This window comes from Lepidochelys olivacea (assembly GCF_965140295.1).
Source record: "Lepidochelys olivacea isolate rLepOli2 genome assembly, chromosome: 11".
NCBI lineage: Eukaryota > Metazoa > Chordata > Testudines > Cheloniidae > Lepidochelys > Lepidochelys olivacea.
Genome location: NC_140421.1, coordinates 57483794 through 57509012, shown reverse-complemented (window position 1 = coordinate 57509012; position 25219 = coordinate 57483794). Strand labels below are relative to the sequence as shown.

The following is a 25219-nucleotide window of genomic DNA, read 5'->3' as shown; positions in this document are numbered from 1 at the left end:
TATGGGGTACATACCCCATCACAGTAAACTATGCATATTCAACCAACTTCTAAAATGTAAATTCTTGCTTGAATTGTCATTTCTATTTTGGCTGCTGTCCATCACTTCCCTGGAAAAGCTAGATTGCAGATGTTTTAAAAGGAAGTGACTTTACTAGCTGTTGCTAGTAAAATGTTCTTCCTTATAAATAGATGGAAAATACTGGAATTGCTTTTTACCATTTTGAAAAGGACAAGGTTTCACCTTTCAAAAAGCTGTATGTATTTTTAAAGGATAATGTTGGAATATAAGAAAAGGAGTACTTGTGGCACCTTAGAGACTAACAAATTTATTTGAGCATAAGTTTTCATGATGCATCAGATGAAGTGAGCTGTAGCTCACGAAACCTTATGCTCAAATAAATTTGTTAGTCTCCAAGTGCCACAAGTACTCCTTTTCTTTTTGCGAATACAGACTAACATGGCTGCTACTCTGAAACCATTGGAATATAAAGATTCTGTATAAAATAAACTACATAAATAATGAAACAGTATCATTAAATAGTACAGATGAAACAAAAGGGCTTTAAACAGTGGAACTTTAATTATCTAGCTCTGATAGAAATATCCAAATGTTCCAAGAATCAGATAATACTGAACATACAGTTCACTTAGCTGTGGAGGAGCCTGGCAATTATCTTTCTTCTCTGCACAGCTTTCAATAACATCAGACTTCTGAGTCTTTTAAATAATACAGATATTCAGTATTGTTCAGTTACTTCAGTTTTCTCCATTCTGGTTCCTGGCCTACCCCAAGGCTGAAGAAGAGACATGTAGGGACAGGAGTGAGGGTGGACACTGAGGGTGAAATCCTGGGCCCATTGAAGTCTATGACAAAATGCCCCTGAAGAGCAGAGCCACTTGAGTGAGCTGTGCAAGGAGAGGTCAGGCTCCCTGCATCAGAAAAAACACAGGAAAGGACCAAAAGGCATGCTACAGTGCTCAGACTGTGCATAGATTTGCTGAAGGCAGTCAGGTCCACACACAGACACCTTTCAAGCTTAGTCCCAGAAAAAATTCCCCACATATCCCTCATCCCACCCAGGAATATATCCTCTATATAAGTTCCATTTCTAACTCTGAGGCAGTCATGAAATAGTAAATCTTAAGCCTGTCAATGGTCCAGAGTTGACAAATTGCCTAGACTTCACGTCAGACTGGTCATTTTGGATGTGGGGGGAGGAAACATTTCTCTGGTGGGTTTGTTTTTTAGATGGTGCTGCTTAAAGTTGCTCAGGGGTTTGAAATAGTAGTAGTCCCAGGGATTTGATTTGCTGATAAATTAGTCCAAGGTGTGCACAAAAAAATGCAGTTTATTCCATGGCTTTGCCCATAAATATACGAGCATGTGTGTATATGTAATTATATACCTATGTAGTAAACATTTGTTTAGCTAAAGCCTTATATAACCAGTCACTGCAGTGTTCTTTAAGAGGTTTGGATTTGTGGAATTAATTCATCTGGAACTCCATTTACTGGTTGTTATATTTGTTTAGTATAATAGCATTATTTTAATGCTTAGATATAGAAAATAAGTGAGATTCATGTTTTTTCAGTAGATTCCCTAAAAAATTTAATGATTTTAATGGGTTAAAGGAATACCATCAACTCACGATCTAGTCAGTTAAAAAAAAAGTTAAAAGTAGTTTCAAGCACTACACCTTCCCCTGAATCACCCTGACAATTCTTGTGGTTTTATAATTACATTTTTCTGGGTTTTTTTCCAAGTTTTTTCCCTGCCATGTTGCTGTGTGAAAAGATCCACATAATCAAAGAAAACTGACTAATTGATTGACAGGGAAACCACAAAAATTATATACAGAGTGCTCTCATTGTATAGAAAAGTTGAAAGTAGAGAAAAATAATTTGTCAAATAATAATCTTAATGGTTATTTGTAATAAAAATAGCAAATAATATTCAGACAGAAGTGTAATTTTTAAGTTGATTGTATTCCTTTAAGACATTACTTTTTCTGATCTTTTTCTTTTCTTATATTTTCACTCAGATAATAAATTATATACAGTCTTCAATGTTTTTGATGATGACTCAACCTGCTGGACCTATTATGAGGGCATTTTGTCTATGAAAGTAACAAGAAAAGGGGCAGTCATTAGTACTCTGGATGCAGACTGGCTAGAACTAACCGCATTTTATTATAAACAAGGATTGTCATTAATTGATTCTTTTGTATACTGGGAAACTTCTAAAGGTAAGTAAGTGTATTTTTCATGAGATTTTAAACCGTGCAAAACATAGGTCAGATTTTGCTTCTCAATATAGAGGAGCAAATCTGATATCCCTGTTTGTAAAAATGATGGGTACTATGGTAATTTTTGTTGTTGCAACTTCACAGAACGAGACCTGATTTAAAGAGGAAAAACTTTCACTGTTTCCTTGACAGTCATATCTTAAAATAATTGAAATTTCTCTTTTGTTTTACCCAGCTCAAAGTTTTCCAAAGGGAAAAAATATTATTTTTAATAATAAAGTATTAATTAGAGCATCACTTACTGCTAATGCTATTTTATTCAAATACTTATTGCTAATAATAATTACATATAGTAACAAAATATTAGGCATAATATTCTCAGAATGCGTATCAACTGGTATTCATAGAAGGCCTAGTCCTGCAATTTGTTGAGTCCTTCCAGTGAAATTCCGAGTACCCTCAATTCCCATTGAGTATACAGTGTTATAAATACACTATAAGATAAATACTAAAGACCTGTTCCTGCAGTCTTTATTCCAGCATGATGCATTCTGAAATCAATGAGAGTGTTTTGTGTGTGTTAGGATGGAAGGATTAGACCCGTAGGGTGAAATCCTGGCCTCAGTGAAATCAATGAGAGTTTTACCCACTGACTTCACTGGGGCCAGGATTTTACCCCTAGTGTTTTCTGATAGTATCTGTTAACAAAACTGCTATGACCAAATTGCTTATACTTTCATTGCTTATGTACGCCAACAGGGTCCACTTGACCAGTTAGTGAACAACATGCTGGTGCGTGCTAGAATTCATACCCCAGCTGGTGCACACTAATGCCCTTAAATTTTTCTCCTTGGCTATTGAGTCTTTTTTTTATCTTTTTCACTGACTACCACAGTGTACTCCGCACTTACTAAAATAAATTGTAGTAATTAGAGATGGCCCTAAACCAAACCTTGCATCTGAACACCCATGAACTCTGGGGAAGTTTGGAATCTGTTCTAGAGCCAGAGTTTTTGTCTTTGGCTTATCTCCAGTAGTGATCCCCTCTTTTGTAAATGTTGTGATGAGGCAAGTGTCATTTCTGATCATTCCAAATGATTAATGTACAAAGCGTCACATCACCTGCAACCGGTCAGGTGCTTGTTTTGGATAGTCACTGACAATAGCCACATTATATTTAAACACAACACCATACATTGTAGAAGTTAACATTTAATCCTTTAATCATTTATTATCCAGTCAGTAAAGTATGACATATAGGTCACTCTAATTACACAGCTAGCTCCTCAAACAATTATTTAAGGACCGCGTTTCTATTAATCATTTAAGTAACAAAATTTCGATGTGATTGGGTATTATGTTGGTTTATAGTTTCAGCGCTCTTTAAAAGACAAGCCCAGACCTTCACACCAGCCTGAAGTTCCATTTATTTCAGTCACTTGGCAAGAGAGGGGGTTATTTCTTCTTTTTTCCAATAGTAGTTAGCCATAGGGTTTGTTGTTGTGGAGGTTTGTTTTTTGTTTGTTTTAAAAGAAGCAAGATTTTACCAATGGCTCTATTACAGGGGTTGGGTTGGGACCCCAAAGTGGGTCATGACCCCATTTTAATGGGGTCGCCAAGGCTGGTGTTGGCCTTGGGCCCCAGCAAGTCTGAAGCCCAAGCCCAAGCCCCACCACCTGGGACTGAAGCTGAAGCCCAAGTCCCCCTGCCTAGGGCTAAGGTTACATGCCCCCTGCCCAAGGCAGAAGCCACTGGGCTTCAGCTTTGGCCCCCCCACCGCGCCTGAGGTGGCAGGACTCGGGCAGCGGGGCTCAGGCGGGCTCGGTCTTTGGTCCCCCCTCCTACGGTCGTGTAGAAATTTTTGTTGTCAGAAAGGGGTCAGAGTGCAATGAAGTTTGAGAACCGCTACTCTATTAGTTAGACTTCAGGACAGAAACCAATAAACCTGGCTTCTGTTCTCAGCTTTGTCACAGAATTGCTGTATTACCTGGGGCAAGTCATTTAGTACCTCTGGGACTGTAAGCTCTTTGGGGCAGGGACTGGCTCTTACTAAATGTTTGTAGAGTACTTAGCACACTGTGCCCTAACCTCATTTGATGCTTTTAGCAGGGTCTTTCTTGAACTGGCAATGGACCCTGCCAGTGCCTCAATTTCCCCTTCTTTGCATTCTCAGAAAGTGCCCCTACCCTCTTATGCAAATCAAATACCATCTCTTCTTGGAGTCTGGTTTATTAAAATCACTCAGTTCCAATATCAACTTAAACCAAAACAAGTCTTTCCCCCTCTCCAGTTTCTTCAACCCTTTGCTGGGCTCAACAATTCTTTCCACTTCCTGCTGCTTCTGTTTCCTCAAGCCTCTTCCTCTTAAGGTTTCTGTCCTGCCCCTCACTGAAGGTGGCTCCAGTCAGACCTTTTAATCTGGCTGCTGTAGAGAGCTTCTTTCCTGTTCCTCTATATCACTCAGTGCTCTCTGGATCCCCTCAAGGAGCCTCCCAATTTCCTGCAAGTCTTTCTCCTTGGCTGTACTGAGGCTTCAGCGTCCAGCTTGCATGGGTGCACATGCACTTGCTTGTTTGCTCTCTGTTCTTTACATTCCTCTGGGCAGAGGAGCTCTACCAGGCCCACTCTGAACTTATCTAGAGAGACTTCCCCATGCTCTTTCCTAGCCTCTGATCTAACACTACTTTGACAGAGCAAGCTCCTTCTTTTAGGAAGTCCTGTCCCTTGGCTACCATCATGTGATGCCTGGTTACCTACCACCCATCACCAGATGATAAGGCACAGGTAGGGTTGAGTCCAAATCCCTTGAAGAGTCAGCCCACCCTGTGACAGACCCTCTGAGCTCTACTGTACTACAAATGATACCTTCAAAAGCTGTTTCTTACTAGAAAGTCTGTGGCTTCAGTATTAGACTACTGTACTATTTAAGGTATGATTAATATTTTAATTAAGATAGAATTATTATTAATATTTGTTAAATATTTTTCAACTGAATATGATGTGAGAAACAGGAAATTATCTTACTGGATTGCAAAACAAAATAATTTATGTAGCAATTTCTTTTGCAAGTATTTGAAACTGAACCTTACATACCAAATGTAAATTTTTAGTCAAAATTAATTAATACATTGCTGTCTTCCTTACCTAATATTAGTTGATTTAAGATTAGAATATAATGCAAAGAAGAGAATATTTTATAGCAATACTCTGTTAGGTGAACAGACTTGAACTGCTTGACCTATTTATCTCCTTGAATTTTACTCTTAAGTTATTTTGTGCTGAATGAAGAGTTTAAGTTCCTCTAAAGTGGTATTTTGTCTGTTGCCCAAGTTTTGTTGTTTTTCGGTTGTCCTAGATTCTAAATGGTCAGTGTTCTTTTAGAATTGCTTATGGCAGTTGTGTATGAATGAATGGAGCACAGGACTTTAATTCAGAAAAGCTGCTTTGTAAAAGTTCATTGAAGTGTTTCTTCACAGACTCTCACAAACAGTTTGTGCAAGACTCAAACTCATTCTGTGTAAAATAATCAAGTATATTAAGAGTGCTAGCTAAATAATATATTTTAAGGTAACTTTTTATGAGTCATTTAGTATCTGCCTGTTCCCTGACAGTTCTATCCCCACTGTACCAATCAATTTTTCTGTTTATATGGCAATTAACTTTTGCTGTGCATCACTCAATCTCTGTAAATCATGAGGCCACAGTTCTAAGCCAAATTCATTCAGTGCATGTGTGTGTTTGAGAAAAGGCTGTCATTCTTCAGTTTGCAGACAAAAAGGTATCCCAGAGTTACTAGAGAATTATTTTAAAAGGCCTAGAATATAAAAGTGAGGAAGCCTGTTATTTGTGACTTTCATCAGACAACATGATTAAGAGGAGGTGCTCCAAAAACTCTCTCTTTTCCCTCCCCCTTAAGCAATAATTCCTGCAACAACTTAACTTGCTTCTCTTTGCCTGATCTGATTGATCCTCCCACCTCACAGGGTCCTAGAACCCAGGCTCCAGCCTGTCGCAATTAAAGAGCCCTGTAGCCTGAGCCCAAGTCAGCTGGCACAGGACAGCTGCAGGTTTTTAATTACAGTGTAGACATATGCTTTGACTTCAGTGGGAGTGGAATCATGCCCTTAGACTTTAGTAGATTTCTCCCAGTGCTAGAAATAGAGGGGACAATACCTGTTCTAATTCATTGAGGAAAACTGCTTTAAACCAAAATTAACCTCCGCAACTGTTGTCCAACAGAAGTTCCACAGGCCTCCTATTCTCCACAAGTCTTTACCATTTTGTTCTTATGAAGAACTCTCCCATTGTTAACACCTGGGGAACATCTTACTTCGGCATTCCACGCTGCCTCCTTTGAACAACGGGTGCCTCTGATTCTGCCCAGCCTGATTGTTATATATTGCAGTGGAGATCTTGGGAGTAACAATGCTGGATTAAAATGTATACGTTTAAAGAGACAATCTAACGTGTGGGTGGGCTTTTCTCCTTCTCAAGTGTCTGTAACCTGGGAAAGAGTTTACAAAGAGACTAGAGCTGAATTTAGCTACTGGATTCTTTCTTGCCTGGTTTGTTTGTTCTTGACGTCAACCTAAAAGAGTTTATATAATCAGTTGAATATTTGGGCCTCCCAGAGAGCTGAAATCTAACACCTTTCTGAACAAAAATAAATAGATAAAATGGAATTTAAACAATGAGTGCCTCCCACCACCTTGTCTACTTTGTTCGTGTGTTGCATCCTTTATCCTCGCTTTTTTTTTTTTTAACAGGTGTTGCGTTCTTTTTAGCAGGAGTTGTCTTCCTATTTGTCTGTACATCACCTAGTACATTTTAGGCTTTATTACAATATGAATAAGTAACACCACATGTAGCCCAAACAGCTGCAGAAATGGTCATTTGGCTCAGGCCCTATGGAATTTTAAAAAAGAGCATTTTAGCAAAGAAAACAGAAGTATTTCCAGAAGCTATCAGAACAAAACTTGGCAGTATTCTGTTTATTTGAGTGGTTGAACTAGTTCCTATTTTAGTGCAAGAGAAAATATAATGAATATCGAGCCACAACAGAGTTCACTATTTCTAACGCAGAAAAAGCTGTCGTGGCAACATTTTATTTGCTCTTCTGTTTGTACAACTATCTATGAGATATTTTAAAAAATATTATACTCTAGAATTTGTTTTGGGTACTAGCATTCAAAATGGTAAATTACTATCATAGACTAGACGGACAAAAAGTCCAAATGCATTCCTACTGAAACTCCACTGAAGTTGATAGAGTTTCACAAGGGAGGAATTTGTCACTAAATATTTTGTGAATGTTATAAACAGATACTGGAATTTTTAAAAATATCTCAGCAGAGAGGTGACTTTTATTTCAATAATTTTGTAAAATATAGAAGACCTATCTGACAACATTGAAATATTAAATGTTAAAATATTTCCTAATTTTGACTGTCTATTTCAAGCACCTACCTAAAACCTGAAGAGAAGATCTGCAGTTAATGAATTTATAGAATTGAACTATTTGCAAACCCTAATAAAGTGTGTGCGGGTGTATTGTGTACACACTCAATCACATACATATATACACACACACATTTACACTCTCAGCCACATTGTGTGCGCGCGTGTGTGTGTGTGTGAAAATTAAACATTACACATTCTATTTCAATACATGCATGATAGGTATATTTGCCTGTAAATATGTAATTTAAAATACACATATCTCCAAAAACAGGTAAGATTTACTGCAAATGCAGACCCAAAAAGAAGTAAGATTATTGTGACTCTTTTAATACTTAGCATTGATTTGGAAATTGATGTTTGAGATGGTCAAATTCATACTATATTTAGAAAATTTATGTCCATCTGGTAAAATTCCAAGTCAGACCAACTGTGGAATTCTTTCAGTTATTCTCCAAACAAAATTACAGTATCACAGTATTTGTGCATAACCATAAGTTATGTCACAGAGACAATCTTCTCTGTACATTCATGGTATGTTGGAGAAGATTTAAAATATTGAAGAGTATTTCTATTTTCTGTTTAAATTTAGTTTAATTTTTTTTAGTTTTTAAGATTCTCGGCTATTGAGGTACCACTACAGAAAGGGCTTCCAGATGGCTCTTAGGAGATGCACTATGCTATCAAAGACAGAAAATGAACCAACATATGATGCACAGCTTTAGTTTGGGCCAGCTGGATATTATCAAACTCTCACAAGAAGTAAGTCAGGGAGGTGTTCTCTGAAACTTCCTTCCCATCAGGAATCCTCCTACATTTACTTCTGTTTCAGGCTCTTCCTGTGGCCATTTCATATTTTTTTTAAGTGACTGTGGATAGACCCTGTAATTTGTTTTGTTTTTCTTTAATCCTCTCCCATCTCCAACAACTGTATTTGTTTTGGTCAGACATATGTGATTTCAAAGCTGAGTATAGAGTTTCTGTGTGCTTCATAAATAGTGGTTATCTTTCTGTTGTATAAGAAACAGGAATTCAAACTCAAATATGGCACTTACTTGCTAATGCTTTTAATAATATGGAAATTTGCATTTAATTAATAGCTGACTCCCTGTAGAAAGGGAAAATACAGTAATTTGATTAAGAATATGACTTCATAGCTTATAAAGTGGCGACTGAGACAGCTGAAAAAAACATTAAAAATGAATGTATGATGTCTCAGATAATGTGATTCCAATGGGACTATAAGCAGTGTATAAAGTTAAGAAGATGTGTACATCGTTGCAGGATATGTGCCTAAGTCTTTATAGTTCACCTTACACATGTCCTTGCTTCCACAGGAGACCACATGCCCAAATCTTTAGAAGGATTATTTATATATGAAGAAGAAGGTTCAGGAGTTCCAGGTTCTAACAGGAAAGGAAATGACACAATAGTTGTAGAACAATGGACTGTCATTGAGGTAACTCGCTGTTTATTTACCAATTTAACATTTTATCTTTAATTTTCTGTATTGTTTTTTCTTCGGATGTTTGTATCAGAGTTAGATACAAGTTTAGTATGCCTTCTTACAGTCAGCTTTACACAAACAAGACTACCATTGAAATCATAAGACTGAATGCTGAATTTGTATATTTTTAATCAAATCCATAAAATAGACAAGTAAGATCTAGCAATCAGACTCTACATGTAGTGTAGAAATTTGATCAAAAATAGATGAAAAATCATCTTTTACACTTGCTTAAGAGTGGCGTATTTGTTTTACAGACTGTAATGTTTGAAAATGTGCTTTAATTCATTTCTTTCTACATCAGCGGTTCTCAAACTGTGGATCGGGACCCAATGTGGGTCACGACCCTGTTTTAATGGGGTCACCAGGGCTGGCTTAGACTTGCTCGGGCCTGGGCCCGAAGCCAGAGTCCCACCAACTGGAGCCAAAAGCTGAAGCCTAAGGGCTTTAGCCCTAGGCGGTGCAGCTCAGGTTACAGGCCCCCAGCCTGGGGCTGAAGCTTTGCTCCCTGCCAACCAGGGGGAGGCAGGGCTTGGGTGGGCTCAGGCTTCAGTTCCCCCTCCTGGGGTCACGTAGTAATTTTTATTGTCAGAAGGGGGTCACCGTGCAATGAAGTTTGAGAATCCTTGTTCTGCATCCATTTATTAAACATTTTCATGCCAGGTTGCTGATAAATAGGTGACCAGTAACCACTGCCAAGTCTTCTGCTTTAAGTAACTAGTTTCTCAATCTCCTCTATGGTCAGGTCCCATAATCTCAGAAAAGTCCCTTCTGTTCTCAGTAAATTTGATCACATATGATTGTCTTTTTAATCAGTGACATTACAGTGTTACCCTTCTCAAGCTCCATTTACTGTGACAGAATACACCTTCCACCTTATTTGCCTATAGGCCAGCTTTTTCTATGGAAACATTTACACAGTTTATTAGTGTGTCAGTTCGGCACACTTTGTAAAAGGTATAATTTTATACCCCTCATTTCTTTGGAGTTCTTATTTACTGGGCTTCAAAATTTTCAATTTTCAATCCTTTCAAAAATTATAGTTAATGCAGTTGGGACTTCAATTTGACAAGGAGTAGTATTCTCAGAACAAAATTAGACTGGAACTGTGTGAAATTTTTTGATAAACTTTTTTCAGCAAAATATGCAAATTCAATGACACCAAACAGTTGCAGATTTGTATTAATTTCACTAAACTGTTTCAGTTAAAAAAAACTCAACACATATTTCTGAAAAAATTGAAATATTTCATTTTGATATTTTGGGAATTAAACATTTTGATTTTTCTGTTTCAAATGACTGTTTCAAAATTTCCTTTAATTTTATTTTAAAAATAAAAAATGTTTTTAATTGGTCAAAATTGAAACACAGAATGTTTTGTTTGACCAAAACAAATTTTTTTAATTTTTCAGAATTGCCAGCAAACTGAAAAAAATCACAAGCAATTAGCTCTAATTCAGCTGCCTTTATACAGTATAAAGTACTATTATGTGTCAAATGGGGGCGGGGGGAGATTTAAAAATGTAAAGATAATTATTTTCTGGGCAAAACATGGATCTAGTCTGCAAACATTTGGCACTTGAGTAACTTTACACATGTGAATAGGGACAGTGAATTCAACGGGACTGCACAAAATTGAGACATGGTACAAACAAGAATAACTTCACTGAAGTCAGTGAAATTGCACCTGCTTAAACTGAGATCTGAATTTGGCCTCCAATACATAACACTTAGATGTTTCCTTTGGCAGCTAGATTTGTTTGTAGTGCACAAAGGAAGGATTTCAGGTAAAATTTTCCAAAGTGCCCTAAATGCCCTTGGAGCCCAATTCCCATTTTCAAAAGCAATTTAGGCATTTAGAAGCCTAAACCTCACTGACAGTCTATAGGACTCAAACTCCTAGGTCACTTCGGTATTTTTGAAAATATTACCCTTCCTCACAAGAGCTTTTCGCAGTTTTTTAAAAGCTTTGTTTTCATCAGAAGATGTTTATTGAAAATCCATTAGTTTTCAGACAAAGAAAAAGATTTGAGGTCTTACATATCACAGTCATTCCAATGGAATATTACTGACCAGCTCTACAGATGACCACTAGCTTCAGATCGTGAGGTGTCTTTTATCCTGTTCATTTTCTCTCTTGCCTCACTTTTTCCCTTTTATACTTCCTGTTTTCTTTTTTCTTTTCATATATTCTGAATCCCCACCCCGCCCATGCCTTTTTTTCCTCCTTATTCCTTGTTGCCCTTTTACATATTTTCACTGGTTCTTCTGCCTCTCTCCAGTAGCTCTGCCCATACACTGGAACGGAGGTAGGAAAACTATGGTCCGGGGCCGCATCCGGCCCTCCAGACATTTTAAACCGACCCTCAAGCTCCTGTCGGGGAGCGGGGTCCGAGGCTTGCCCCGCTCCAGCCGGGGAGCGGAGTTAGGGGCTTGCCCCGCTCCGCGCATCTTCTAAAAGCAGCGGCATGTCCCCTCTCTGGCTCCTAGCGCCTCCCCCGCAGCTCCCATTAGTCGGGAACCACGGCCAATGGGAGCTGCAGGGGCAGCTCCTGCAGACGGAGCACCGCGCAGAGCTGCCTGGCCACACCTCCGCATAGGAGCCAGAGAGGGGACATGCTGCTGGTTTTGGAAGCTGCTTGAGGTAAGCACTGGCCAGAGCCTGAAGCCCTGACCCCCTCCCATGCCCCAACCCCCTGCCGCAGCCTTGATCTCCCTCCCGTCCTCTGAATCCCTCGGTCCCAGCCCAGAGGACCCTCCTGCACTCCCAACTCCTCAGCCCACACCCCCAGCCAGAGCCCTCACCCCCTCCCCACCCCAACCCCCAATTTTGTGAGCATTCATGGCCTGCCATACAATTTCCATACCCAGATGTGGCCCTCGGGCCAAAACATTTGCCCACCCCTGCACTAGACTCTGCAGCTCATGCAGTCATAGGCTGTTAACACTGCAGGACAAGCAAGAGGAAAAAGCAATTTAAAAAAATGATTTTATTTATTTTTAAAAGGTGGCCTCTCCACGTTCACATTTGTGGACTACATTGCACCTCATCCTTAACATATTTAAAAGTAGACTGGAGAAATCAATAAGAAGCATACTTTCACAAACGATCTTGCATTGACAGTGGGAGAGACTAGATCTCTTTTCCATATTTAATTTCTGTGATTCTGTAATCAGAAATCTAGTTTTGATTGGTAATTAAATAATCTCAATTTCTAAAGCTAAGATCCTTGTATACTTACACTGCTCTTCTCTTTTCTTCTACTTCGTTCCCTGTTTCCACTGTAGTCAAAGCTGCCAATTTCCCCACTCCTCCCCACTCAGTGCTGTCCTGAAGCCTGATCAGCTGCTTTTTAGTATAAATTTAATTTTTAACAATTCAAGTAAATGAAGGCAACTAGCCCTTTTCTCGGCCATCTTTCAGGAACTGTAGTATCTGTTGGAATTCAGTCTTTGATCCAGGCATCAGTCCCCTGTTTTTTCCACCCTTGCTTGGTCTCTAGTGCTTATAGGAGGGTTCAGATGTCCTCCTATAAGCACTAGAGACCAAGCAAGGGTGGAAAAAACTCTTGATCCAAATGAACTATTTGTGATGAGATGCCCTGTTAAGAAGCCATAGTAGCACCACTCCAAACAGTACTACATTAATGCAACCTAGGGAACTTTTAGTGCTTGCCAGCAGGATCCACAATGGGCCTAAAAGTTAGTGTGCAGCATACTTACACAAAGAAGTATTGTTGAGACACAGTCCTGGAGAAACCACAATGGGAAGGAAAAAGTTAATTGTTTTTATACCTGGGTATTCCAGAGGTCTTTGGTGTTGCCTATATGGTAAAGGCCATTTTTTCCACTCTCATTCATGTGTGCTCCGCTGCTGGAAAAAGGTGGAAAAATTGTATAGTAAAACAGGTTTCTAAGTAATTAGCACATTTAGAAGTTGACTTGTTCAGTTTTCCTTCTGCATAGGTCTCAGATTCTTAGGATCCTAAAATAATATTTTCCTAGATCCTGATAGGTTTTTTAATAATTATTCCTTTACATTTTTACCTGCAAAAATCATTAGCTTTGAGCTTAACTCAGTGACATGTTTGTTCAGAATGCAAAGTCAAAAATCAGGTTAAAAAAATCAATGTCATTAAAAATGATTATTCTACTATTATAATTAAAATGGAAATTTTCTGTTAGGCCCCAAGTCAACAAAGTACTCAAGTACATACCTAACATTAAGCACGCGAGGTGCTTGCTGAAGTATCGTGAAGAATTTGGGCTTTAGTCCTAAGCCCATATACCGAATTAATACCCCCATCTCTTTGTTTTATTCACCTGTTGTCTATAGTCTGACACGAAGATTGTGAATTCTTTGAGGCAGGGACTGTCTGTTTGTTATATAGGTGTATAGTGCCTAACACAATTACAATCCAGCCTCAAGGTATTATTTCAATAAAATAATAATGTCAATTGTAATTTGTTACATTAAATATGGAAATAAGGTAAAACTGCAGAGTGCACTTACTGTTTTTATATTGGTTTATTAATGTAGGGATGTGAAATTAAAACAGATTATGGACCTTTACTGCACACGCTTGCTGAGTTTGGATGGCTTCTTACATGTGTACTGCCTACACCGATCATCCGACATGACAGGTAACCAGAAAGTAGCTTAAAGCATAAAATATGCAATTCTGGAATATATTAGAAATAGAAATCTCGGAGTGTATATCTGTATACATAACTAATCTATATGCAATAAGGAAGAATATATAAAAATGTTAATGAGACTCAGGATGTAAGTAGCTTCATTTAGATAAGATTTTGTGGATTTTAAAAATGTGCCTTGTGATTTAGGGCCATTGACTTCAAAGGAGTTTGGATTAGGCCCCGAGGCCTCAACTCAGCAAAAAATTTAAGGGAGTGCTTAATTCTAAGCATGAGAATAATCCCATTCCTATTTAGGAAAGCATTTAAGATTTTACTTATTCCATTTGACTTTAATGAATAAGGATGGGATAACTTGTATGGTTAAAGTTAAGCACAACAGTGTTTTGCTGAGTCAGGGCCTGAGAGAATAGAAACATGTTTCAACCACTTAAGAAACAACACTACCATAAAACCAGGTACATACTCTTTATAGCAAATTAAGGCGTGTGCTAATCCAGGAAAATTGAGCCTGTTCATCTCCTTTGATGAGTGTGCCATGTTTCATCATTATTTTCATAGCAAACTAGTTGTGTATTTTTTTTGTCACTTCAGATAATTCCTTCTCACTCATTCTCTCTCTCACACACACACTTTATAATGCAGGGGTTCTCAAACTGAGGGTCAGGACACCTCAGAGGGTCGCGAGGTTATTACATGGGGGGTCGTGAGCAGTCAGCCTCCAACCCAAACCCCAACCCCGTTTTGCCTCCAGCATTTATAATGGCGTTAAATATATAAAAAGTGTTTTTAATTTATAAGGGGGCTGGGGCACTCAGAAGCATGCTATGTGAAAGTGCAAAAGTTTGAGAACCACTGTTCTAATGCATAGGTTTTTAAATCTATAAAGGCATGACAGCAGCAGTTCATGGATTATTGTTTCAGATCTGGGAAAGGGAGGGATATGCAGAGTCTGGCGAGTCTGCCCTCTCCTCTAACTCCCCATCTCGAGGGTTAGGTCACATAGGACACAGGAAATAGTTCTTTAAAAACATTTTTCTTTGCTGTATAAAACATAACCATTTTTTGTTCAGTTCAGCTGCAGCATGTTGTAGAGGTGTCTGGTGAAATGCCTTTGGAAGAAATTCACTTACATTTATATAGTGCCTATCAGATTCATTTTAAGTCCCTGTATAAAGGGACAGTGTGAATTGATAAAACTGTTATAAAGAAGAAAGTGTTGTCCCGTCAGTCTGAGTAGAATTTATATTGATAACTGCTATTTCCAGGTCTCAATATAGCTATCTTTTAAAAAAGAGGAAATTCCTGAAAAGCTAGTATTTGTGTGATAGGCATTATGCCATCATCAGATTATCCTAAGAATCTAAATTAAAAGTCTGAATACAGAAGAGCATTCTATGAGGTCTGTACAGCTGTTCCTTTTCCCAGACTTTGAACTCTGACCTCAAAACCAAGATAGAATATTAACAGGTTTCAGAAACAGTATCTAATAGCCTACACTGCCAAGAACAGTCACAATTAGCATTTTTATCTCCATTAAATGGAGCACTTTGGGAGGTTATTTAGTAGAGCACTAAGAATTCTGGCAGATGATTTCTCCGTATCTTTAAACAAAGTTAACTTGTATAAAATAATTCTTAATGAAACTCTGTTTAAAAGCAAAGACTAGTTTACAGCAAAATCTGCTTTCCATTTTTAATTTCTTCTTTAAAAGTTTTCTATTTTCTCTCACTCTTGTCCCAATTTATCACACAGAATCTATTCTCTGCATTAATCATTAATGTTCATTGTTTGTTTTTCTTTGTAGAGATGTGATGGTCTCAAAGCTGACATTAATAAAACTGGCTGATCCTCCTTCCATTAATGTTAGCATAGAAACTCACATTTAAGGAAAACAGGGTTGGGTTCTAGCCAGATTTATCATGTGATGATTGGGCTTTCTTTTCTGTGTCATGTGGTTCTGATCTGAATCAGTGTGGTGTGATACACTGAAGTTGTAGATTCAACTTCTGGAACTTTTAATAATTTTCCTGTTTTTGCAATAGATATTCTACTTTACAAAATAAAAGCTCCTATAAAGGCATGACAGCAGCAGTTCATGGATTATTGTCTCAGATCTGGGAAAGGGAGTGATGAGCAGAGTCTGGCAAGACTGCCCTCTCCTCTAACTCCCCATCTCGAGGGTAAGGTCACATGGGACAAAGGAAATATTTCCTTAAAAACAGTTTTCTTTGCTGTTTAAAACCGTAGCAGAGAAGCTGGACATCAGGACCTAAAACCTACAGCACTGTATGTTTGTGCAATGACGTTTGAAAAACAAGCAGTGACTTTGTAGTAATTAGTACAGTATTTGCCACAGAGGATCAGCATTGTTGTGATTGTATTGTTGGAGTACAGTGGAGAGTGTCTTGGAGAAATGGATACCTGACATGACTTTTTAAAATATTTGAGATACTGATGGATGCTATTATTCTGATAGCAATAGCTGAGGGGTCAACTGAACCTTGGTAAGGGCAAGAACAAAAATAGAGTTAAGACTTGTAATCATTCTGAATATGAAGTAAAGGGTATTAGCATTCTCTGGACTGCTTATTAAAGAAAAAGGTAATTTACAAATAAAACCTGAAATGTAAGAAAACATTTTTCACACTCAGAAGTTATTTGCCAGATCTTGAGAATTACCAAAAGTTCAGATGCTCAGGATAATATTATTAGTAATTTTAGAATGAAATGTGTTGCCTCTCTTCTTACTGGTGGATAAAGCTTTTGCTGGGAAATCTACCCAACAATCTCTAATGCTGCGATAGTTACTGATACAGATTTACTCTAAATTCACATGATGAACAGAGTCCTGGGGGTCTAGGATTAAATCTCTTCTGCATCATTTTTTGAAGAATTTTCCCTGTTGTAGTAGTGGACTCTCCAGTTGAAAGCAGAGAGACTGAACTCTCCAAACTAATCCACGATTGTTGGAAAGCCTGAATGTTGTTTAACTCAAACTGATGGCACAGCATTATTTTCAGGATCATAAACAAACTGAGTTTGGGATTAGAATTTACAACCCAGCTTCTTGCCTTCTTTTCCTAGGAAACGTCCCTAAACTTCATCTTAAACATTTGAAATATCCTGCATGATAGTATCACCCACATACACTATATTCAAGCATGACAAATAGTATCTTAGTATCAGAGCTGGTGGCAACCTTAACAAGCTCCATAATTTTTTAAAGGACTGCTTTAATGATCATATGTGTATTAAGACGACAAATTTATTGCCCACACACCATAAACAGACAAACAAATTGCCAGTGGGATTAACAAAATAGTCTCTGTGCTGCTCTCCCATGACCACCCTGCCAAAAAGGACACTGGGGGGAAAAAAAAAAGGAAAAACATCTCCCCTACAGAAATTTCAGCAGCTTTACTTTATAGTGACCTTTATTTCCCCTCACTGATTACTGCAGTCCCTGAAAATGAGCAGGACAGACAGTCTACAAGCACCAGAAAGCAAATATAGTGCAAAAAAAATGACATTGCTGTAATTAGTGTATTGTCACTTATTATTTAACCTAAGTTCTCATAATGCATTGGGCCTAGGAGAAAGAGGGAACTTGGGAATGAGAGGAAAACTTGAAATAGCTCATTTTATGTATTTTTCTCTTTCTAATTTAAATTCTGTGGCCATCCCACTGTCATTCAATTCTGTTGTGAATTAAGCCCATGGCTGTTTTGTTGTGTGCAGCATTTCAATAAGGCTGGACTTTAAAAATTGTTAGTTTGCCTGTTACCTACCCAGCATTCACCATCTCCCCTTTTCTTGATCAGAGTTTAAACATTTAAAAGCTTAATATTATTTGTTTTTCCATTCCTGTATACAAGATGGGATGTACAAGTTCTAAATCAGGCAGAGGCCCTGCCCCATGCTAGAGAAACCATTCAACCTGAAAGAGAGGATTCCCACCTCGTATCCTTGAGGCAGGCATTTAAGCAGGAGGGAAGTGTGTGGGTGGGGGCCTTTTGGGGCATGCCTATACCCAAGTACAAGCCCACATGTCTCCCTGGGCTAGTCTGTGCCACAACATCCATACTGCTATTTTTTATTTATTTATTTTTAAGTACAGCTAGCATGTGTCTGTCTACCTAGGCTGGGAATCACGCTCCCAACTGCAGTGCATACATACTCTCCAAAGGAAGGAGCTACTAACTCCCTACTCCAGGGAGTAAGAGCCAGGAAGCTCTCAGACCAAATCCCAACCAAGATGCATGAAGACCCTGAGAAACAGACTGGTTGGTCACACCAGAGGTCTGTAGTATTTGACTCTCCTCTTAATTCAAGCTGGTCATGAAGCTAAGCAACTCCCAGATCAAGAAGCATTAGTAGCTTGGGGAAACTGACAGTTTCATCCCCTCCAGAGGGCTGTATTCCTCAACACAGAGTCTGTTAAGATTGTTTATTTTCCCCATCCAAGAAAAGTGTGCAAAGGCAAAACTATGAGTATGTGAAACAGTCACCGATATATAGCAGTGGCCATTTTAAATAAGGCTGTGCATGCTGCTGTTCCACCTTACCACTTATCTTCCAGTAGTAGTCACCTGGGCATAGACAACTGGGACCTTTACTCTCTCTTCCCCGCCCCCCCGCAAAAAAAAAGTGTAGGGATTTCATCATTAAATAAAGGAAATGGTGAGTTTGGAACAGAAGCTCATTTATCTTGCTTTATTAAAAGTGGACAAATTTACTTAAGTCCAGAATCAGTCATTAAAGTGATATTCAACCTTTTTTTATTGGGGGGCAGGTGCTATGGATAAAATACTGTGTCCCTCCCAGATATTTCAGCACATTTTATTATACACATAGAAGCCTCATTGCATGTTATCCAGAACGGATTTGTATACAGCAAAAATAATTATGTTACTGTTTGGTATCTGGTGATTCCAAAAATAGTAATATATTTTCTTCTTCCCCTATGTAAAAGTTTCCTATGAAAGTATTTCCCACATAGGAAATGGTCTGAGCCATTATTATTATTATTATTTTATTGTGGATTTAGAGCTTATAATAGCTGCTCAGTTGACACCTTTTATCCACAGAAGTAGCAGTGCAAACTTCTCACATTGGCCCTGTTACTGCCCAGTTCCTACCAAGAAACAGTTTTTAGTCACCAGCAAAATATGCCATTTCCAGTGTTTTCTATTCATTAAAGTATAAGCAGATACAGAGCCACAAAGGGAATCTGAGGACATTTGTTAAAGACCTGGATTGGGTCAAAATGGGCCTTTCCATGGTGGTACCAGCACTTATCTTGTGGCCTTATCAATTTCTGCAAAACATAAGCTTTAATTGCTTTTAAAAATTAAGTTTCTAGCTCTTATAGTTGTGAAAACTTTCCTTCTGAACATGAACCAATACAGTACTGAGTCTGTAGACCAGCAGAATGAAACAGCTTTAAAGGCCAAATACCGAGTCCACCCCATCGCTCACTGGAGACGGAAGATCCTAAACAATGTGCCCTTGCCATGGTTCCACTGCAGAGTTTCAGCAAAGGGGGCAGAGACAGAACTGACCCCTCAGCACACAGGCAGCCCATTGTGGGTAGGGTTTATGTACAGTAGTGGGGCAACTTGCATTCCTACAGATCACGCTGCAGCTGTTTTGTGATTTCATAGAGGCCACCAGACTAGGGCTGTCCATCTGGCACCTTTCATCAGTAGTAAATTCATTTAGCGTGGGATTTTCAAAAGCACCTAAATGACTTAGGACCACTATTCTGTTGTATACCATATGATTCACCCTAGTATCTGAGCACATTCCAGCATTGCACTAAGCAACGTGACTAATATCTGTCATGTGTCTGTTCTCTGATCCTCTCCCCAGGGGAGAAGTTTCAGAGTAGCAGCCGTGTTAGTCTGTATCCATAAAAAGAAAAGTACTTGTGGCACCTTAGAGACTAACAAATTTATTAGAGCATAAGCTTTTGTGAGCTACAGCTCACTTCATCGGATGCATTGTGTGCAGTGGAGTGTGTTTGGTTTTAACTGTGTCTGTCTATAAGTTTGTTAGAGAAAGGAAGGGGAAAGAGAGAAAGTCCCATTGACTTTCACGAGCAACATTAAAAAGACTGAAACGTGAATGTTAACACTATAGCAGTAAAGTGCTAAAGTAGAAACACTGACACTTGGAACTTCCAGTAAGATGGATTTATCATTTTGAATATCTTTAAACATTATAGTAGATAATTCCTAATATATAACAATTTCTGAAGTGGAATTTACTCATCCAACTCTCTTTGCTTCTGCATTTATATTTAACTGCATGCATACAAATAAAAGTCAATATGTTTTTTACATTTCAGGAACATGTGAGGGGAACAAAGATACACTGTAACCGGTGTCTCATACTTTCAGCATCCCTTGACAATCATGAGCCATAGGATTCGTTAAAGTCAGCTTATCTTGGCAGGCTGATAACAGGACAGTATTGTACTAGTTAGACAATCTGGGCAGCATGTGAACAAATAGAAAATAATTTCAAATGTTACATAGTGCAGGCAATCCTAGAAACTATTGGGCTGTTCCAGCTAAATCAAAGGTCACATCAAAGATACTCTGCTGCGCCACAGAGAGATCCTAAGTGTCAACCACAAAAGATGTCTCAGCTTTGTAGTGAATTCACAGACATCTTTTAAGATCACGTTAAATTGCCCTGAAAATCACTGGGGTGTTAAAATAAATACACACATAACATTTAGTGTGGGTGAAATTGTACTCTCCCATGAAAAGCCCGAGTAAATGCAAAAGAAAAGATAAAATTCTCCACCTCACAGCCCACAGTCAGGGTATAGGTTATCCAGGCTCAGTTGGATTTCAGCTACTACTTTGATCCATAGATTCCCACTGTACTTAATCAGGTTTCAGAGTAACAGCCGTGTTAGTCTGTATTCGCAAAAAGAAAAGGAGTACTTGTGGCACCTTAGAGACGGTTAGTACTTAATCACAAACTCTCCTCTCTCCCTAGCATGCTACCATGTAAGTGAATCACTGAAGAGCTGAGTTCCAGAGTACACAGGTGGCTGTGGAGTTCAGCTACATTTTGAGATTTGTGCACCCCTTGATGATTAGGATCATTTCTCTTTTAAAGAATAAAGAGAAGGCAGAAACACAGTGAGAAGGGATGAATTTCCTCTTTTGAGTCCAATTTTTTTAAATTATAGGAAAGGCTCAGTTCTTACATTGGTGTGAATGCAAAGCATCTTCATTGAAGTCAGTGGAGGTAGTCCACCGTAACTGAAATTTACACCCGTGTACCTGAGAACACAATTATTTGGTCCAGTGTATAATAATCAGAGTATGGAATAACAGAAAATACATGGCATTTATTTCTTTTACAAGTATCTGAGCTAATTAATTTCTTCATGTAGTGAAACAACAGCCTGGAGTATATACAATATGTGGGCAAAGAAAAATGCTTATAATGAAGAAAGAATGCAGAATAAGTATAACTGTCTGACTTCTTTCAATCAGAGGAGTCCTGAATAATATAAAAATAGTATAATGGCATGTCCTAGCTCATCATGAAGAAAGATACTGTTGGAATTAAATCTCAGATGGATGTTTTAAATAAATTCAAGTTCAAACGTTTATCTGAACAGTGCTTTGAAAATGGCAATGTAGCGTTTTTGTTAACATCTCCTCCTGAAAGCATAAAATAGCTCTTCTATCAAAGCAATTTTAAATGAACTCTATCCTGAATGAGAAATATCCTTCTTTTCCCCTTACCGCTGGGAGTTACGGTCATGCTAAAAGGTGATTAGAGTCAATCCCATTATCCGCTGCCATCTTTAAAAATGCTGAGTTATGTATAAATTAATTGCATCAATAACTATTGATATTCTAGGTTGGGCACTCACCATGTATCTTAGAAAATGCTGGTGATTCTTCTCATACTTCTTGTTGTTGTTGTTCCACAGAAGAACTTGGTAGTACACAGTAGCAAATACATTAGGGCTTGTCTATGTGGGGCAGTAGTGCACACCAGAGGGGTGTGAATTCTAATGCACACCAACGCGTGGCTCACTAGCTGACCTGTGTAAACCCTGCTGGCACACACTAAAAATTCCCTAGTGCGTGTTAATATAGACCCATTTCAAACAGTACTACATTAATGCACACTAGGGAACTTTTAGTGAACACCAGCAGGGTCTACACGGGCCACTTAGTGCACAACACATGGGAGTACATTAGAACTGTGCACTGATGAGCACCACCACACTATGCGGACAAGCCCGTAGAGACCTTCATGCATAATAAAAATTGTTGCTCAGTCAACATCAGTCACAAAGCAGCCCCTGCCTACTAATCTAGTGAGCACTCCTGAAAATCATTTCAGAAGGATTCGAGTTCCCCAGCTATCTTTGGGAAGGTTAAAGTGCCATGATGATAGTTGGTTTGGGAATGTCACAGGGGAGAAAAAAGAATAAATGACAAAGTCTTAATATGCAAAGTTAATCATTCTCAGAGGTGAAAACTTATTAGAGGTGTTCACAATCACACACGTACAAAATGCATTTACATAGATGTGTGTGTATATGTGTGTGTTGCATACAAAAACAAACTATATGAATGTTCAGGTTGCAAAACTAAGTACTAAAAAATTAGGAAATGCCAGATTTAAGATTGTCTGTGAGTATACAGGCTTCTACCACATGAGCTAACTGAAACTGGCAGCAATAGTAGGCTATTATCCTCTATGTGACTCAGCCACTAGAGGGTGATGAGAGACAGATTTAGCCAGTGTGTTTAACAGCTATTTGACAACAGAGGAATGTGGAGACTCAGGAATCCTGGATTCGATTCCAGGTTTTAGAGGGAGTGTGGTTTAGTGACCTATAGACCCTTCTGTCTCTGTACCCACTATTCTCTTTCTCTGATCCCCTCTGCATCGATCCATCCCTACCCCCAACTTGCTCCTCACCTCTCTGTATTCCTTCAGATCAGGTAGCTTCCTCTTCACTGCCTAGGCACTAGCAGCAGGAGCATGGAGAGAGAGAGAGAGAGAATCTTTCTACTGTCAGTTCTGGTGCCACAACAGCCCCCAGCGGCCGGGAACAGTGATTAATTGAAGGAAACGTCCTCCTCTCCATTGTCCAAACCCGGGGATAGAGCATGCTCAGTTGTTCTGTGGAGAAGGAGCATGCTCATTATAGTCAATACATAGGAGCTGTGAGAGTATGGGGAATGCTAAGTGCAGACAAAATTTTTGGAGAATGATATTGACAAACTCTAACAAATCTCTATTCGGCATGTGTGAGCTGCACTTTTCAGAAGTTTATATCTTAGATTTTCATGGGGCAATAAAAGGAACATTCCTGCCACAAGGACACCCCATTTTTCCACCACCGTCAGCCAAATTTCAAGTCCCTGCGCTAACCTATGGCATCATTACAGCTTCTCAATAAAGGAGTTTGTAAGAATTTTTTAACATGGGCAAGACAACATTTTCCCTAATCTCTGCCTCATAAATGACTGCATTATTTCATCTAAAACTTTCCAAAAAACTTCAGGCCAACACAAGGACTGGCATGGAAATTTTCAGCCCAAATGGTTAAAGTCTGGCAAAATTAAAAGCAACTGAAAACAGGGCCTATATAAGAAAGTGTTAGACAACCTTAATTATAGGCGATACTTCCAACGCCTTCTATAGCATATGTTGTGTGTGCATCATAAAATGTAGTTATCCTGAAAGTCTAGATAAATCAAAAGCAAGTTACAAATGTTATTCCCTCTAAAAACACTCAAATTATCTGCTTTAATTTGCAGTGAAGGAAATCTGGCCACAAAGCAAGTTGTTTTCCTTCAGAGACCTGTTATGTGGAATTCAAACACCCAGACCCCAGAGGTGAGTAAAGATTATGTTCTTACTGAGTCAGTATAAGGAGATAGTTGAATATGGACAGCTTTTGGTGGCTAAAGTCAGAGAGAGGAGGTAGAAGGGGAGGTGAGTTAATACCTTTTTTATTGGACCAACTCTGTTGGTGAGAGAGACAAGCTTTTGAATTTACACAGAGCTCTTCAGGTCTGGGAGGAGGTCTGAGTTATGCTAGTCTAGGCAAGAGATAATCAGGGCATGGACCAGGATCAGAGAGGGAGTGGGAGATTAGTACAGGATGTGGTGACAGCTTGGATGTGAGGAGAGAAGGACAGGGAGGGTTCAAATATGACTCCAACGACTCTGAGATTCTGGGAGGCTAATGGAGTTGTCAACACAGATGGACACAGGGAAGTTGTCTTATTATATCACACAAAACTATTACAATAATGTTTATCTGTGAAGTTGCTAATTTGGGGCTGGATACAGATGAACATTTCTGCAGCATCTTACAAGGCTGAGAATGCTAGCTCAAAGTAGAGGCAAATCTAGCTAGGGGGAAAGTGTGACCTGCACATGAAAGCCAGAAAGAAAATAAAAGGGAAGGTCCATGGTAGAGATTTACAAAGCTATTTGGCAAAGGAGAGCTCACCAGTGCAGGATTTGTCCTGCCTTCCCTGCTGGGGCTGTGTGGATGCCAGAATTTACTGCACTCCATATCTGCAACTGCTGGTGCAACTCTGGCCCTTGACAGCATGTGATTATTACCACCAGCTGTATAATGCTCAATGTGCCTTTTATAGTGCTGCTACAAGGAGGGAGTTTCCCAAATGGAACAGGGAGCAGCTGAACTTCAGCTGCTGCAGGGGCTACTTTTAGGTCTTTTATTGTTAACACATTTTTTTCATGTGGTAACAGGTCCTGTCACACAGCTCACCTAAAGATTATGTTATCACTTGCATATTCTTCTCAATGAGTTTTGAGATCAGAATGAAGTTTTCTTTTTGATGTGGAATACCAGCAGAATTTGTATGGTTGCAGTGCACTGAAAGGCTTTCCAAAGTTCTTGATGGAACAAGCTACAGGATATCCAACCAGAGAAGTGATTAACTCTGGAAACAATATTTCAGTCTAAATAATAGCTTTTAGGCTATATACAAGATATTGTTTTCATCCATGTACTGCTTCACTTATTAACTAACTGCATTGCTACAGAAAAATTGAAATAAAATGCAAACCAGTCAAGAAGGGGAAAAACTAAACTAAACTAAAAAACCACAATGCAACCTATTACTGAGACAACTGCTAATATCCTCCAGAAACCTGCATCTAACTTTCTATAGTTAAGGCTCATTCTATCACTCTTTATTCCCTGATTTCAAATCCTAGTTTGCTTCTGTATGAAACTAAAAATCATTACCTAAAACTGTTGATGCAAAAGCACCCTGCCTCTTGTCCCTCCCTTTCCACTTAAATAAATATATACA

At 38.7% G+C, this 25219-nt stretch overlaps 1 protein-coding gene across 5 annotated transcripts in view; it reads left to right on the top strand.

Annotated features, from left to right (window-relative positions):
- Positions 1-25219, top strand: part of RFTN2 (raftlin family member 2) — a 49630-nt gene that overhangs the window by 20180 nt on the left and 4231 nt on the right. For 3 of the 5 annotated variants that reach the window (XM_084643290.1, XM_084643289.1, XM_084643291.1), the window contains exons 6-10: positions 2045-2248; positions 9043-9164; positions 13753-13856; positions 18012-18170; positions 23684-23762. In XM_084643290.1, coding sequence (XP_084499416.1) covers positions 2045-2248; positions 9043-9164; positions 13753-13856; positions 18012-18170; positions 23684-23762 — 668 coding nt within the window. The remainder of the gene's footprint in view (positions 1-2044; positions 2249-9042; positions 9165-13752; positions 13857-18011; positions 18171-23683; positions 23763-25219) is intronic. The other 2 variants (XM_084643293.1, XM_084643292.1) reach the window with 1 other exon arrangement.